Source organism: Elephas maximus, chromosome 11 (assembly GCF_024166365.1).
Source record: "Elephas maximus indicus isolate mEleMax1 chromosome 11, mEleMax1 primary haplotype, whole genome shotgun sequence".
Classification (NCBI taxonomy): domain Eukaryota; kingdom Metazoa; phylum Chordata; class Mammalia; order Proboscidea; family Elephantidae; genus Elephas; species Elephas maximus.
Window position 1 is genome coordinate 55,163,540 of NC_064829.1, and position 16,375 is coordinate 55,179,914.

Sequence of the window (16,375 nt, forward strand, 5' to 3'; positions counted from 1 at the left end):
ACAATTTTCACGTCAGTGGGCATAACTATAAATTTCAGAGACCTCATATTCACTGAATTAAAACCCTCAACTCATCAAGATCACTGTGCCCTGCTAGGGGTCCCCCTCCCTGCTCCATGGCCTGGAAGGCACCTGCAGGAAAAAGCCAGGGAAGTTGTAGGGCTCACCTTCTTGTTTCCCTCTTTCCAGGAGTCACAGTTTTTCATGCCTATTGCCCAACATCTGGAAACAGATTTGTCATATATTTTGTCCAGTTTTCATGTGGTTTCCAGTGGAAAAATAAATCCAATTTCTGTTACTCCATCATAGCTGGAAGCAGAAATTCTTTCAATTCTCCTCCATATTTTTTTTGAGATATTATTTTACTCTGATAAGTACATATGTAACAAAACATTTGCCATATGAACATTTTTTATATGTACAATCCAGTGACATTGTCTACATCTATCAACCGTTGCCACTATCAATTTGTTTGTTTGAATTTGTTTGTTGAAAAAATGAGGCCGTTTTTCCTGCAGAGTTTCCCATTATCTGGCTTTTGCTGATAACACTCCACGCTATCACGTAACGTGTGCCTCAGTTTCCTGTACTTCCTTTACATTGGCTTGATCAGATTTAGGTTCAAATTTTACTTTGTGGTAAAAATACTTCATAGGTGGTTTTGTGTTCTTCTTCCAGAAAGCGCTTAATGTCTCCTTGTCTCCCTTTATGTGATATTAGCAGTGGTCGATGATTTTTGCCTAAATCCTTTATTTCTTTAGGGGATGCAAAACGGTGACAAATAATTCAACCATTCCTTATTCATTCGTTAGCTGGAGCATTTTTACTAGTAGAAATTCCCCCTCCTCAACTATTTGGTATCTCTGAAGTGCAGTGACCAATTTTCTTTAGCATCATTTCACTGTCCTGGAATTAAACCTATGTGGTGTGCTTCAACCTCACAGTTATGCCAATTGATATGCAATTAGTACCAACTCTGGCCACTGGGAGCTGCTTCTGCAAGATTACTTCTGAGTCTTTTGACATGACCCTGGTGGTCTTCGATAGCTTTCTTGCTTTTGGTTATGACAAGATGTTTCAAAGTCACATGTGCATTTTCTGCCTCAGACCTGAGAGCAGCCATTTTCCAAGCAACCCTGGGTCCCTTTCCATTGCATTTATTTGTTTATTTTTTATTTGTGGATGTGTGTGTGTATATTTCACTTACATTCATAAGTGAAATGAGTGTTCCTATACTTTCAGGAGGGGTGGGTGACCTAGGAGAGCTTTCCTAGCTTCGCAATTGTAGAGGTCCCTCTTTGGTTGTTTTCTCCTTTAGTGAAAAACGTACTCTGCTCCCTCCTCCACTTTTATCTGGACCTTGTCTTTCCTTGGAAACACCGGTGGTGTAGTGGTTAAGTGCTATGGCTGCTAACCAAAAGGTCAGCAGTTCGAAGCCACCAGGCTCTCCTTGGAAACTCTATGGGGCAATTCTACTCTGTCCTATAGGGTCGCTATGAGTAGGAATCAACTTGATGGCAACGGGTTTGGTTTTTTCAATTTTTTGTCTTTCCTTTGCTCTGTTCCCCTGGACTGCTCTATTTGGAGTCTTCTTTCAGTCTTTCTCTCAGGGGTGGGCTTTATCTTGGAAAATTTGTCGGTTTCAAGAAGTTTTATATGGCCTAGATGGAGTCCCTGGGTGGCACAAAGGGTTAATGTGCTCTGCTGCTAACCGAAAGGTTGGAGGTTCAAGTTCACCTAGAGGCACCCAGAAGGAAGGCCTGGCAGTCTACTTTAAAAAAAATCAGCCATTGAAAATCCTGTGAAGCACACGTCTACTCTGACACACGTGAGGTTGCCTGGGGTCTGAGTTGATGCAACAGCAACTGGCTTTCTTTTAGATAGTTCTAGCTCCTTCAGACCTAGCTGAGCCCTTTCCTTCTCGGCCTCAGATTTCTTAGTATAAGGAGATGGGAAGGGCTGTGAGCTAAAGTCTCTTGTAGCGCTGGCAGTTTGTGTCTCTGATTCTATTGGATGGACGATGTTGGAGGTCCCTTCTGAGATTTGGTGGCTGATTCTCATGGCCCTGGGGCTCACTGTGGCTGTGTCCCTGCAGGGATCTCAGCGTGGATGCTGGCTTGAGTCCTGCCCAGTTCCAGGTGCGGCCCATCCCTCAGCACTATCAGCATTATCTAGCGACTCCTCGAATGCACCACTACCCCAGAAACTCCTCCTCCACGCAGATGGTGAGTGAACGGGCTCTGCTGGGAAATGACTCCCCTGCTGTGCTGATGCCCCTGGTGGGCCGGGGACTGCAACTTCTTTGTGCCCTGGCTCCCAGGCAGGCCAACTGCTCCCCTCCCCTTCCAGCTCCTCTGCCCACCCTGGCTTGAGGGGGAAAGAAAGGAAATCTGATGTACTAAAAAAAAAAAAAACTAGAACCTCTGAAATTGCTGAAAGGAGGAGGAGTCAGACAACAGAGGCGTGGAAAAGGGCAGCCTGCATAGCAGGCTGTGGTCTGTGGGGAAAAGGCTCGGGGCTAAGAACAGGCAGGGGTGTTCCTGTACCTTCTAGGGCCTCATTTAGTTAGCTTCTGGGGTCAGTGCCATTCTTATCTGTGAAATGGGAACAAAGATGCCAGCCTCGCTCATCTCACTGGTGTGAGGGTCAAAGAGACCCCAGAAGTTCCCGGGGCTTAGCCTGTATATCCAGTCCTGCCTTCCACAGAGGGAAGGCCTTCTCCTTACTGCAGAGTGTTGGGGGCCTTTGAGTTCCTGGCATTGCAAGCTGTATGGAATTAAAGTGAAGATATCCCACTAAAGCAGCAAAGGGCTGTTTGATTGAAAATCTTCTTATTTCCAAAGAACTTCATGTTGCTGCACTAAAAAGTAATGTCACCCTCTAGCCCTTGTCTCTACCATGGAGTTCCTCAGTTTCCTTATTCATATAATACGGGGCTGGGACAAGTAATCTCAGAAGTCTTTCTATGTTCTGTGGTATGTGCTATGAAGCACCATCTCCTAAGAATAAAAAAGGCTAACATTATTGAGTACTTACTGCATGCCAGGTACTGTTCCAATACCTCTCAATACCTACAAGAAAGGGTATTATCGCTGTTTTACAGATTGGCAAACTGAGACATAGAAAGTTAAGTGACTGGCCCAGGGTCACACAGTGAGTAAGCTGAGGTGCTTTTGCATGGAAACACGCCCGACTCATAGCTGGAGTTAGGGTGAGGGGAGTGAGGCAGGGCAGTTGCAAGCATAGGGTCAGAGCCTATCTTTATTTAAAAATTTGATGTTTTGTGTATCATGGTTTTTGCTTTTTTTTGCATTAGTCTTGACTTTTTAAAAAACATTTCATTAAAACATTATTTATCTTGATTAGTGGGTGCTTTGGTGCCCCCTTAAGCTTTGTGCCTAAGGTGGGTGCCTCACTTCCTTTACCCTAGTTCTGGCTCAAGCTCTTAACCTCTGGGCTGCTCTCTGAGGCAGGTTAGGGGCGTGGACTCTGAGGCCAACTGCCTGGATTTGAAATCCTGCTTCTGCCATTCGATGGTATAACTTTGGGCCATTTACTTCATCTATCTGTGCCTCACTTACCCCATCAGTAAAATGGGTATAGTAATTGTACCCACATCGCTGGAGAAAGATATCCTGCTTGAAAAAGTAGAGGGTCAGCAAAAAAGAGGGAGACCCTCAATGAGATGGGTTGACACAGTGGCTGCAACAATGGGCTCAAAAATACCTACTATTGTGAGAATGGCGCAGGACCCGGCAATGTTTTGTTCTGCTATATGTAAAGTCACTATGAGTTGGGGTCAACTAGAGGCCACTTAACGACAATAACAATTGCACCACACTATAGATCGGGTGAGATCATTAAATTGGTTAGTCCTGTGAAGTGCTTAGAACAGTGCCTGCCGTGAAGTCAATGCCCAGTCAGGGTTAGTTGTTACTTTATTGTGCCTCGGGCTGGTCCAGGAACAGCCTGGCTCTCGCTGAGGAGAGAGAGACACAGAGAAGGAAAGGACAGTGCTTCTGCCCACAGCTCTCGGGTGTGCAGGCTGGCAGGTCTGGGGGGAGGAGAAGGCAGCGAAGCTGGGCTCATCAAGCAGCCTTGAATCCTCACTCTATCCAAGGTATTTTCTCCCCCACAGGTTGTTCATGAAATCCGCAACTACCCTTACCCTCAGCTCCACTTCCTGGCTCTCCAGGGACTGAACCCCAGCAGGCACACCTCTGCCGTGAGGGAGAGCTATGAGGTACGTCCTCTGTCTAGGAATCCTCCTGCCAGTCCGGCACCAACTAGCTTGGTGGAGATGGCATATTGTCATTATCTCTTCTCCCTCCTCACTGTGGGAAGGGGGTGGGTGGTGGAGGGTATCCAGGGATGGGAGTAAGAAAGAGAGAGAGAGAGAGAGAGAGAAGGGGTGTTGCAGGTTTTCTGCATCAGAAGAGTTCTTCCCGATGGCTTCTGTGAGTATGTCCTGCTCTGACCTTTCAGTGCTCTCCCTCTGCGTCATGTGTGTATACGTGTGTGTTTGCATGTGCTGAATATACAACATGTCCAAATACGTCTCTCTGCAGGAGCTGCTGCAGCTTGAGGACAGGTTGGGAAATGTGACTCGGGGAGCTGTGCAGAACACCATTGAGAGGTTCACCTTCCCCCACAAGTACAAGAAGGTGGGTCGGCCAGCAGGCCAGCCTGCACAGTCGGAGGCTCGGGAGGTGCCTAACTGACCCAGGCCTGGCTGTCTGACAGAGAGGCACAGCCCAAAACCTAGGCACATGTGCTCAGGTTAGACGCTCTGAAGCTCTGATGCCTTCTTGGGGTCTTTCCACTTGCCTCTGCCAGAGGGAAACCAGCAGGGGAGATGAGGGGCTGCCCCTCAGTAAAGAAGACGGGCTGGGTGTGTGTGCATGCTTATGGACTCATGAGAGGGAATATGATGTATGTGTACACACGCAGGGCTACTGGCAAATCCACATTTATCTCTGAAGGAGCTGGGTAAAAGGCACTTGCACAGAAGGCTAGGACTTGCCTTAGAAAATAATTCCAAGTCCAATTTCAGGTCATGAGAAGTCCAGTTTTCAGAGAATGAAAAGATTAAACACCAGGAGATCTATAAGATTAGAAATACCAAATAAGAAAGAGGAGAAGATATGAAAAGAGAGAATAATTTAAAGAAATAAATTAGACATAGTAAAACAAGGTAAACTGTTAAGCTAAAATTATTAACAATAAATAGGAAATTATCAATCATTAAAAAATATATGACAGAAAAATGCACCAATGGAAAAAACAATAGAAAATTGGCAAGTAGGTGACTCTTCATGCTATCTTTTTTTATTGGACATTCCTCTTGTCTAGCAGGGCTGGTTAAAAGAAGGCCATTTCTTCTAGCAAATACGGCTGGGCTCCTAAAGCAGACACATCACCATTTCTGCTCATACTCAAAAGCCAGTACAATTATATGGGACTGTGGTCAAGAGCTTAGGCTGCTAACCAAAAAGTCAGCAGTTCAAATCTATCAACCTCTCCTTGGAAACCTTAGGGGGCAGTTCTACTCCGTCCTGCAGGGTCGCTATGAGTCAGAATCAACTCAACAGCAATGGGTTTGTTTTTTTCAGTTTGTGGATGTGATTTTTTTTTTTTTTTTGATTCTCGAGAGGTGGAAGCTTGTTTCAGAAGCCTAGCATGGTTCACGGTGGAGTATATAGAGCCTGTGAGGCTGAGAGCAGGAGGAATAGATGTTCTCGGCTGTTCCAGTGAGGGTACAGGATTCCCCAGGCCAAATCAGATTAGGAATCCCCCAGAGCTGAGGCCCAGGGTCCAGAATTGGGAGACCCGGCATCTGGGCCAGCCCCAAGGTCATTCTCTGGGTGCTTCAGATTTTTCTCTTTGCAAAATGACTTTTTAGTGGGTTCATCCCTGGAGAAGGCACAGAATGGACAGTTTTCCTCTCATGGGTATTATCAGAGGCAAACCGTTTCACTGAACTGGGTGGAGCTGGGAATTCAAAAGATAGCCTGATTTCATTTACTGATAAAATTCCTTCCTCCCCAGGTTATTTATTAAGGACCAGTAATGTGCATTGTACTTGACCAACCGTGATATAAGCCACAGTCTGTACCATCTAAGAATTTAGAACTTTCTAGACAGAGGTTAACTATTTTCAAATCATTAGCGCATAATGAAAAACTGAAGAATTAAAGCCAGCAAGTATAAAGAGTGCCTGCATGATGCCTATCGTAGGGATTAGTGCCTACCTTACAGGAACTTTCTGGATTGGAAGAGAAATCCAACAATATAAGACAGTTCATAACAGCATGGTACAAATTACAGAAGTTAGTGTCAGGCTGAGGAATCTTGCCTTCATCTTGCAGTTGTTGTTATAGGAGCCGTCGAGCCAGCTTTGACTCAAAGCGACCTGTATATATTACAGAACTAAATGGTCCTGCATCATCCTCACAGTCATTGCTATGTCTGAGCCCATTGCTTCCATCTAGTAATGTAGAAATAAATGAATTAACATTAGTTGAATGAAGGGTGAATGAACGAAGCATGCTAGACCTGAAAGTGGAGGGAGAAGCCTGGAGGCAGGGATCCAGGACAGGAAGAATGTAAGGAGGAGTGGACAGCAAGAGTGGAACAGAAAGGGGTAAGCTCTTTATGCACAAGCCCTAGCTTTGCAAAGAATTAGTTCATTAGGTGCCCAATTCCTTTCCAAATCCCATGCCCCTAGAAAGTGCCCGGGACAGCAAAAAAAAAAGGCACAATCATCTCTTCCTCACTTGGCTTTAACCCTCTCTATCCTGAAGCCAGGTTTAGATGTTAGGGAGAAGGCTGGAGGGAAGATGGCAGAAGTCTGGGTTTTACTTAGGAACTTAAAAAGAAGTAGGCTCACAAGAGAAAGAAGGGCTGCACAGGACAGAGGAGCCTGTGTGTGAAAGACAGTGGCCACCAGGTGAGTCTACTCTCTCTGCTTCTTGTAGCGAAGACCCCAGGATGGCAAGGGCAAGAAGGAAGAGGGGGAAGAGTCTGACACAGATGAGAAATGCACAATTTGTCTGTCTATGCTCGAAGATGGAGAGGATGTGAGGTAAGAAGCTGACATCTTTGATTTCCTCTCCCTTCTCTCTTGGGGATTGGTGATCCATCACTGCTGTGTGTCTGTGGGCAGGGAGGAGGGTTTGCTTGCTTATGCATGTGAGTGTGTCCAGCGTGAAATAGGTTGCCCTATGATGGTGGGGTGTGGGGTATTCTAGATGTGTGGTGCCCACGGGTATGATTGGTGAATGCAAAGTATAAGAGAACAGTGTGGTGTTGGTCTTGGACGGGTCTGGTACAAAGTCATGGTTTGCTTCAGGTTGATCTGGAAGGACTCCGTGGAAGAAGAGGGCTTTGAGCTCTGCTTCCTGCCTTGCTTTCCCATCTCAGCCACAAAGGGCTCCTAAGACCCTCTTTGGCCAATTCTCCAGTGTCCGTGGCTGTGTATCCTGATCCCCTCAGTAGTCTACCATTTGCCCACTCTCAGCTCCTGGTGAAGCCCCTTTCTCCCTCATCCATCCTCTGACCCTCTCTCCTCTCTTCCAGACGCTTACCCTGTATGCATCTCTTTCACCAACTCTGCGTGGACCAGTGGCTCGCCATGAGCAAGAAATGCCCCATCTGCCGAGTGGACATTGAGACACAACTGGGAGCTGACAGCTGAGGGAGGAGTTAGCCAGTGAACGCCCCATTTTCCTTCACCAGGTCCCCCCATGGCCATAGCCCTTGCAGCCAAACTTTGCCTTCTGAGCCATTTGATGTAGAGGAAAAGCCTGCAAGCACATTTTGTGGAAAGAGGAGTTGGTGGAACCAGTGTTCGAGGGAAAGCAGGGGGTGGGGGAAGCACCTACCCATGTAGAATGGTGACTGCCCCCATCCACCTTGCTGCATGGGAGGGAGGGAGCTGGCCATGCCCAGAGCAGGGGTGGGAAGGGGGGGCCCACGCTGCTGAGAGTGTTGATGGGATCCTGAAAGTTCTAGCTGATAGACTGGCCCCTCAATCCTGTCCTTCAAAGGATTGTATATATACCTCTCGACCACGTAGAAACCATGTAGGGGTCTCTAGCTATTTCTGTGGATGGCAGCCAGAGCATGTTAGCTTAAGACAAATGTTGTGTGTGGTGCTCCAGTCATCTGTGGTGGACATGTTGCTATTACCGAATTCGCACCAAATATTTCTCATTGAGTTCCTTGTTTTGGTGCCTGACTGAACCAACCAACGACAGCCCAAATCTTCCTGTCTTTATGAGAGAAAAGGGAAAAAAAAAAAAAAAATCAAAAAAAAAAAAAAAAGCCAAATCCTGTTTATGGTGAAAAAGGATGATTTTTTTTTCACCCAGGTTAGGAGGCGGGAAGGGGGTTCTCGTTTGTGTGTGTGTGTGTTTTTTTTTTTCCTTTGCTTTTGTTTTTCTCATGTTTACAGTGCACGGAGTGTGGGAGGGGGCATTTGGGAAAAAGGAGGCCTGGAAAAGGAGTGGATGGAGGTCATATCTGGGCCTCTGAGGGGCTTAGCTGAGGTTGTGAATGTAGAGTTGGAGGAGGTGAAGGGGGAATTCTATCTTGAGGACTCCCCAGTTCCAGGGCTCATCTGCTTGGCTTCAGCTAACCCACATTCCCACTGAACCAGAGAAGAGCCAGCCTTCAGCTACGACTGCCCCCTGGGTTCCTCGGAGCCAGGATCCCTATGCTCACGCCACCTTCTTCCTTTCTGCTGTGCTCATGCCCTGTCACAGAGAGGCAATTTAGCCACTGCCTCCCTATGCAAAAAAATTTACCAGATGTTGACAATAGATAACACAGGTGATGCATGGTCTTGGCTGAAGTGCTCTCAGCTAGCACTCGGGGCTGAGATCACACATCATGAATGTTGAGGAGGACCTTGAGCATCCTTTGGGGTGTCTCAGTTCCTGATGTAGTCCCTCAGAACGCTGAGACCACATTGGCGGGGTTTGGGAGGCTCTGTGTCTCTGGCCTCTGGCTCTTCCTCTGACTCTTTGATTACCTTGGGAAAGTCCCTTTCTTTCTCTGTGCCTCAGTTTCCTTCTCCTTTGAATGGAGAGAAATAGCAGTACATCCCCCTTTTCATTCCCTCTATCTTCCCTAGATGTGGTAAGCATTAATGTCATCTGTCCAGTGAGCTCTATGCTGTCTCCTAGGAATCTCTTTGGGATTTAGCGATGGGGTATGGTAGGAGTGACAGACTTGAAATTTCCAACTGTCACCATACGATATGTCCCCACAAGTTCCCTGACCCCAGAGAGATCAGAGAGACAGGAGGGCAAGAGGATGGAGATAGGAAAAGCCACCAAGTTCCATTCCAAACCCAACTTTCTTTATCCATATACGGAACACACCAGGTCAGCTGGACTTCTGCTATCTTCCTTTGTCCCTCGCCCTCCTCTCCCCTCATTTGCACTGCTCTGAAATCCCTCCCCCTTCATCTCAACCCTTTCCCCAGTTTCAATGCCCTTATATCAACAAGAGAAGACCAAGGGGGACACTCCTGTGTCTTATCATCACGTATATGAAGAATTTCTATAAGATGAAGGATATTTGAGTCTGTATTGCTGCTGCAGAGGTTGCCATGAGTTGGAATTGACTTGATGGCAACTAATAACGACAATAAACCAGGACCAATGGGTCAAAGTGACAAGAAGGCTGACTTTGGCTTGAGGAAAAGCTTTCTAACACCTCTGGAGCTATCCAGTGGAGGAACGACTGCTCTGGACACCTACAGTCAACGAGTGCTGGCAGCTTTATTCAAGAACCTTACTCAAAGACTAAGGTCCTTTCCAGCACTGATATCCTGGTGTTCTATAAAATCTTTACTGCACACCTATTGGTGCAGGAAGAGTAGTGAAGAGGACAGTGTCCCTGCCTTGAGGATGGTACAGTCTAGCTGAGGAGATGAGACATATACCATAGTGCAAAAATGGTGAATAATTTTAAGATTTAAGGTCGACTGGAATGAGTATTACATTGTCCAATTCAGTGACTCCAGTACATGAACTTGTCTCCAGAGCTAAAGGCTAAACATCCTACCAGGAGGGAAAGTACATCTGAGTCAGAAAGCTAGTTACTAATAGCCACAGAAAGTGGGAATCCTCCCCCATCCTCCCCAGTGGCTGAGTCAAAACCAAGCGTTCCATCGGAAGATGGCTTTGGCCCAAAGGTAGCTGGGGTGGTCCATGGAAGGTCGTTCCTCTCTTAGTCTCAGTCTTTTGTTCTCCCTTCTGAGCTTGCTTTGAAAGCTAGCAGGTAGATGGGAGTCAGTGGGGGAAGTCAGGATGGAATTAGAGCTGAAGATCTCAGTTCCAGTGTTGTCTCTTCACCGAAGAAGTGTGCAATTGTAGAAACCCCCTCTTCCTTCTGGACCTCAGCTTCCTCAGCTATAACACAAGGATGTTGGATTGGATGCTTGCTAAATTTCTCTCCAGCACTCACATTCTGCGATCCTCCTTAACGTCAACACATTTCCTTCAAAGTTGGTGGAGCTATGTGCCAGCTGAGCTGTTGACTATGTCCTTCTGTGAGCAGGAACATCCGTTTCAGAGGCTGAGGGCACAAGTGCTAAGTGAGAGAGGGGGACTTTGTCCCCTCCTCCCTCTCAGTTCTCTACAAGCTCTCCGTGTGCCCTAGGCCAAAGTTAGGGACTGGGGTGGGGATTACCCAGAGGGGAGAGGTAAGCTGCTTACATTGGGGGTAGATTCTGAAGCCCCCTTCTCCTTCCCATCTCTCTGGGGCCCTGCAGGTAGAAACAGGAAGTGATGTGAACTCAGAGTCCTCCCCGCTCCTGGCTTTCTTAGCCAGGCAGCCATTTGGGTGAGAAGAGAGGAGAGAGGTCTTTGCTTCTGCCCCTCCAAGGTCTCCCAGTTTGACCAGTGGGGAGCCTCTAGGAGAAGAAGAGGCAGGGTCATGCCTCAGCATCTCATATCCACCACCCCAGGAGGGGAAATCACCTACTGTAGTCCTCTCTCTGCTCAACTCAAGGGACTCAGACCCTTTCTTGACTGAGACGCATGAGTGCCTTCTGGGGCAAGAGCTGCCCCAGGATTCAAGGTGGGCCTCCTAGCCGCAGCCGCAGCCACCGCAGCAGCCGCAGCAGGCCCACGAGGACGCCAACAATCAAACCAACGCCACAGCAGGCAGAGGACCGGGCAGGGTCCGAGGGACTCCCCCATCCAGCCAGGACCCTCTCCGGCCACTTTAGCCCTTGCCCACTGCCTGTGGCAGGACTCAAGCTCCTTTCCTGCAAATGTTCCCAGCCTCCGTGCAAGTATTCTTAACTCTTTATGCCTAATGAACAAACAAGCACAGTTTTTTCAATGGTGAAGAAAAAGCACCAGACTTCTTTTTCTTTTTCCCTGAAGAAACCCCCCTAAGCCACCCGCCTCCAGGCGGGACAAACACACCCCGCGTGGGGCTGTAGCAACGTCTGTCAGGTCCCCTCCCAACCCCTCGTGTTTCATCTCTGCGCGCGTAGAGCAAATGCTAGAGCGATTTCAGCTGATAGAAAAACAAAAATGAGAAAAAAAAAACAAAAAAACAAAAAACAACCATGGCACGTTGCTAGTTTACAGGGTTTTGTGAGTTTAAATGCCTTATATTTAACAATCATAATTTATGACTAACTTGTAGATATTGTGAGTTCTTATTTAATTATTTTTATAGTTGTTTTGCATTTTTAATTATAATTTATTTATTTAGAAAGGATACTAATTTTTTTTATTACTCCTATTACCTCATTTTGGCGTTGTTTCTGGGAGTGGAATGCTTTGCATGCATTAGTACGATGACAAACAACCACGAATACAAAAAAACAAATTTTTTAAAATAAAATTCCGCGAACTTTATTTCGTCCAAACTATCAGGGTGTGTGATCGCAAGCTGTCCTACTGTGGTGCTGGCCTCTTTGGATACATTCCATACGAAATGCAAACCTTTGATTCTGTATGCTGTGATCTAGTGGAAAACTGCAATATAGTGACTGTATTTAGCACATATATAAATATAATTTGCACTCGTCAGCCGACTGGGGTAATCCTTTCACTTGCTACCCTTGGCACCCTCCCTCCCCCATTATATGTTATCCTGTTTTTCCTTCCTCCCTCACCGCTCCCATATCCTCAGCCAACAGGGTCTCTATCCTCTGAGGGAAGGCTCTAGGACAGGAGAGGTCACTCGCTCCATTTGGCTTCAAGTCTCTGTGGTCCCGAGAGGTCACTCTCTCTACTGGGTTCCAAGTCTTTATGGCCCCAGGCTTGAGGTCCTTGGGACATTACCAGCTGAAGCACTGAAAGCCAAAAACCTGATTTATTAGAATGAGCTGGAAGTCTGGAGATTTGGGTTCTCAGGCCAGCTCTAATGCAGACTTTCCTGTGGCCTTGAGCAAATCACTTGGCCTTCCTGAGTCTCAGTTTTCTGTACTGGCCAGGGCGAGGGAGGTGACCTGGAGGGTCTCTAGCATCCACTGACTTGGATAGAATATGACTCTGAGGCTGGCCCCACACAGCTCCTCTGGGAAACCATCATGCCGTGCCTGTCTCACCCTCTCAGGAGAAAAATGAGTAGACTGAGAATTTATCCGGTGGATTTTTCTCAAAGTAGACATCTGGGATGGTTTTTGTCCTTTAGAGGCATATCTTGCTGGCGACTAGGAAATAAGTTAGTGGACACATCCCTGACATAGGGCATGTGCTTTCACAAGGTGAAGAGTGGCCTGAATACATGTCTTGTTAGATGTGGGGCCACGTAGGCAGAGCATAAGCCCCCAAACTATGGTGTTTGGAATTGGTACCCCGACCCTAGCATCTGGAGCCTTTGTTGCTGAGGCTTCACCCTTTGACAACATATTGGGACATAGCTTTTGAGATCATGTTCTCTCCCCCCAGCACTTCCTCCTCCACCCTCTGCCTTTGCTCTATGAGGGAGGTGGGCATGAGGGGCTGCTGAGGAGAACAAGGTGTGAGCCTTCAGTCTCACTGCACCCCAACAGGAGTGTTAGGCAGAGGGTTTGGGGATGCAGAGGTATCAAAGGTTGGCGCAGTGGTAAGCCCAGATGCCTTCGAGCCAAAAAGAGAGAGGAGGTTCACACCCCCAAGAGAAGCCTCACTGGGACCCCGGCTGGGAGTGGAGAGCACGTCTGCCTTCCTCCTGCCTCTCCTCCTTTCCTTCCTTTCCAGTTCATGCTTCCTCTTGCCTCTTGACATCATTGCCTTTGCCCGTGGGGTGATTCAGCCTCCACTTGAGGTCCCCTGGGGATGGGGCTGATGTGGGGGAGGAAGTGAGGGCTAGATTAACCAAACTGCCTGGCCCCACTGTTCCTAATGGCTGGGTCTTGTGTGGTTCGAGAGCCCCAGCTTTGCTCCTGCTGGCCAATTGGTGCCCTCCTTGGGCCTTCTGCCCAATGCCTGCCCAGCTTACCCTCTGTCTCCACCCTGGAGCCTTGCTCTCTTGCTTCCTTGGGGGCGGCCCGTGAGGGCATCCGCCAGGGAACATGACCACCACACTGCCGGGCTTGGCAGACACTGCCCCCTTGGCAGGGCTCCTGGATGGACATGCCTTATGCTGCTCTCCAGGGTCAGAGTGGGAAGCGGCCCTCTGCCCCAGCTGGCCTGTGGCCTGACCCCTCAAACCTCCTCACCCCACCCCATCCCCTTTCCCACCCCTACCTCTGGCCTTGGATGCGGCTCATTTCTCAGCTACAGAGTCAGCCGCATCAGGCCCTTGAGGGAGTAATGTGGTTGCCCTTGGTAAGTGAAAGGATTATCCTCAGTGTTGATTGTCCTTTTTTGTAATCCTCCTGCTGTTCTGTTCTGTTGTGCTGTGCAACATTTTGCTACATAGACTATTTTATAGCAGAAAGCTAGAAGAATATTTATTATGAATATTAAAGCAATAGTGCATCAATGGAAAAGGCGGAGACATTAGGAATTGTGTAAATGCTTAGATTCACTTTTGGTGGATTTTTTGTACTTTATTTATAACTAATAAAAATGAACTGCATTGCTAACTACACCCCACTTGTGCAAAAGCTTATTTCTATGCATACTTAGGGCATTTCCTAAAGAAGCTTCTCACGGACCTCTGTCTTTGTCCAAGATATGAGATAACATCAGTTATCTGATTCTTATCCATTTTCCTCATCCCCTCTTCCTGTCTTTTTTACTGCCTCCATCCCATTTTTTGGCCTCTTATCTATATATCTCTTTTACCTCTTTATCTCTTAAAGGATCTGTTGTACAGCTATGAGTCAACCATTAATTGTACCTGTTTCCTAAATGTTGTTGTTAGGTGCCTTCAAGTCATACTGACCCAATGTGACGTAGTCAAACTCCTTCATAGGGATTTCTAGGCTGTAATCTTTATGGGAGCAGATCACCAGGTCTTTTTCCTGCAGAGCCACTGGGCAAATTGGAGCTGACCTTTCAGCTAGCAGCTGGGCGCGTAAATGTTGTGCTAACAGGGTTCCTTTCCTAAAAATTACAAATGCACAAATGTATCTTAAAAATAGATGCATCTTAAAGAGAAAAGTTCCCATTTTTTAATCAGTTTTCCAAAGGAACCTCTCCTGTGCTTGAGCTGGAAGGCTCTTTACTTCATTCATGTTTCCCCACAGGAGTAAAGGAGATTGATTTTCAAAAGTTGGGTGGATTTCTTATTCCTTTGTAAGCTCGCCAACGTCAGTACTGTTTTTATTGTCCATGGTCTGTTCTCAGAGAAGTGTGGGCTCAGCCAACAGGAGAATGATTTTCCTTCAGAAGTTGCAAATAGAGTCCGCATTAATGTATTTTTCAAGACCTAGTTCTTGTGAGATGTAGCCTTCCATACATTCCCATTTGTCTCTTTTGATCCATCAACCAGGGCTTCTAAGTCCTTGTCATGGTTCTAACCAGGTTCTAACCTTGCCCTAGCACTAACCAGCTGTGTGAATGTGGGCAAAACACTTTCCTTCCCTGGCTTCCCCACTGTAACAATCCACCTGGGAGACCAGGATTCCTTCCAGCTCTGAAATCCCACAGGTCTCCACTTTCAGACCCTTCCTCCCTCTAGTACTGATTTGTCTACTTATTCCCTCTCTCCGCCACAATGGAGGTAGCCCTGGGCTACTTTCAAGGGAAGTAGTCTTTCAAAGGAACCCTGGTGGCTCAGTGGTTAAAACACTCGGCTGCTGGTGGATTAGAGGTTCAAACCTACCAGCTGTTCCAAGGAAGAAAGATGTGATAGTCTGCTTCCATAAAGATTAAAAAAAAAAAAAAAAGATTACAACCTTGAAAACCTTATGGGGCAGTTCTACTCTGTCCTATAGGGTTGCTGTGAGTTGGAATTGGCTCGGTGGCACACAACAACTCTCTTTCCTTGGACTGAGGGCCTTCCCAACAAGTGGGAAAACATGCAACCTTTCATGCCCTCCGCTCCCATTGCAGTGCCAAGGAAGACAGAGACTTCTCAGGAAACACCCAGGCTACACTCTGCACAGGTCCTGTCACTCAGAGCTACCACGAAGATCTCCCAGGTTAAGGAGGGGGATCCATACTTACTTACCCGAAAGCCTCTTGGGCATCTCCCAGCTGGTGCTTTCCTTCCAGATGGGACACCTACAGCCTCCCCACCACCCACCTGCCACCGTCCCCCCTACACTACCTGCAAAACCACAGCTTGCTTCGTGCTCTCCTCTTTTCCCAGCAACCTCTAGTCCCTGCGAAGCCCCCTCCACTCCTGGGAAACAGAAAAGAAGAACCTCTTGCTAGGACATTTTCCTTTCCCTACTTCCTTTTACCCTCAGTTACATCCTATTGAGCCACCTCAAGCCCAACAAATAACAATTCTTCCTCCCACTTGCCCAGCTTAAGCTGTCCCGCACCTTCCCCTTGTCCCCCAACCAACAGGAGCAGCAGCTTGTTGGTGTGTTTTATATGTTGAGCTGCCATCTAACACGTCATTTGACAAAAAGCCCTGCCCTTGAGTTTCATTGCTACCTGTTAGCCGGCTGACTTTGGGCAAGCTATTTACACTGTGCTTCAGTTTCCTCATCAATAAAATGGGGATAATATCAGCACCTGCTTCATAAGCTCTTAGGATTAAAGAGCTAACACATGGAAAGCACATAAAACTTGTCTGGAATATGGTGAGCATTATAAAGCACTCGACAACTGGCTGAAAGACTGGCCAGGAAGGAAGACAAGTCTGAAAACTCTGTAGAGGAGTTCTACTCTGTACACGGGGGGTCACCATGAGTTGGAATCAATTCAATGGCAACTAACAACAGCAACATGTAAATATTAGCTATTATGATGATGATGCTGTTTTTAAAAATCCCTGCCTTTTCCAGTTTTTCTCCTTG

The 16,375-nt window shown here is 47.1% G+C and overlaps 1 protein-coding gene across 1 annotated transcript in view; it reads left to right on the forward strand.

Moving 5' to 3' along the window:
• The window catches only part of ARK2C (arkadia (RNF111) C-terminal like ring finger ubiquitin ligase 2C), a 114,602-nt gene extending 106,676 nt beyond the window's left edge, over positions 1 to 7,926 (forward strand). Inside the window, exons 4-8 of the mRNA XM_049901580.1 lie at positions 2,096 to 2,225; positions 4,139 to 4,243; positions 4,569 to 4,664; positions 6,978 to 7,084; positions 7,579 to 7,926. Of these exons, the coding sequence (XP_049757537.1) occupies positions 2,096 to 2,225; positions 4,139 to 4,243; positions 4,569 to 4,664; positions 6,978 to 7,084; positions 7,579 to 7,696 (556 nt within the window). The 3' untranslated portion in view covers positions 7,697 to 7,926. The remainder of the gene's footprint in view (positions 1 to 2,095; positions 2,226 to 4,138; positions 4,244 to 4,568; positions 4,665 to 6,977; positions 7,085 to 7,578) is intronic.
• Positions 7,927 to 16,375: the final 8,449 nt, after the last annotated feature.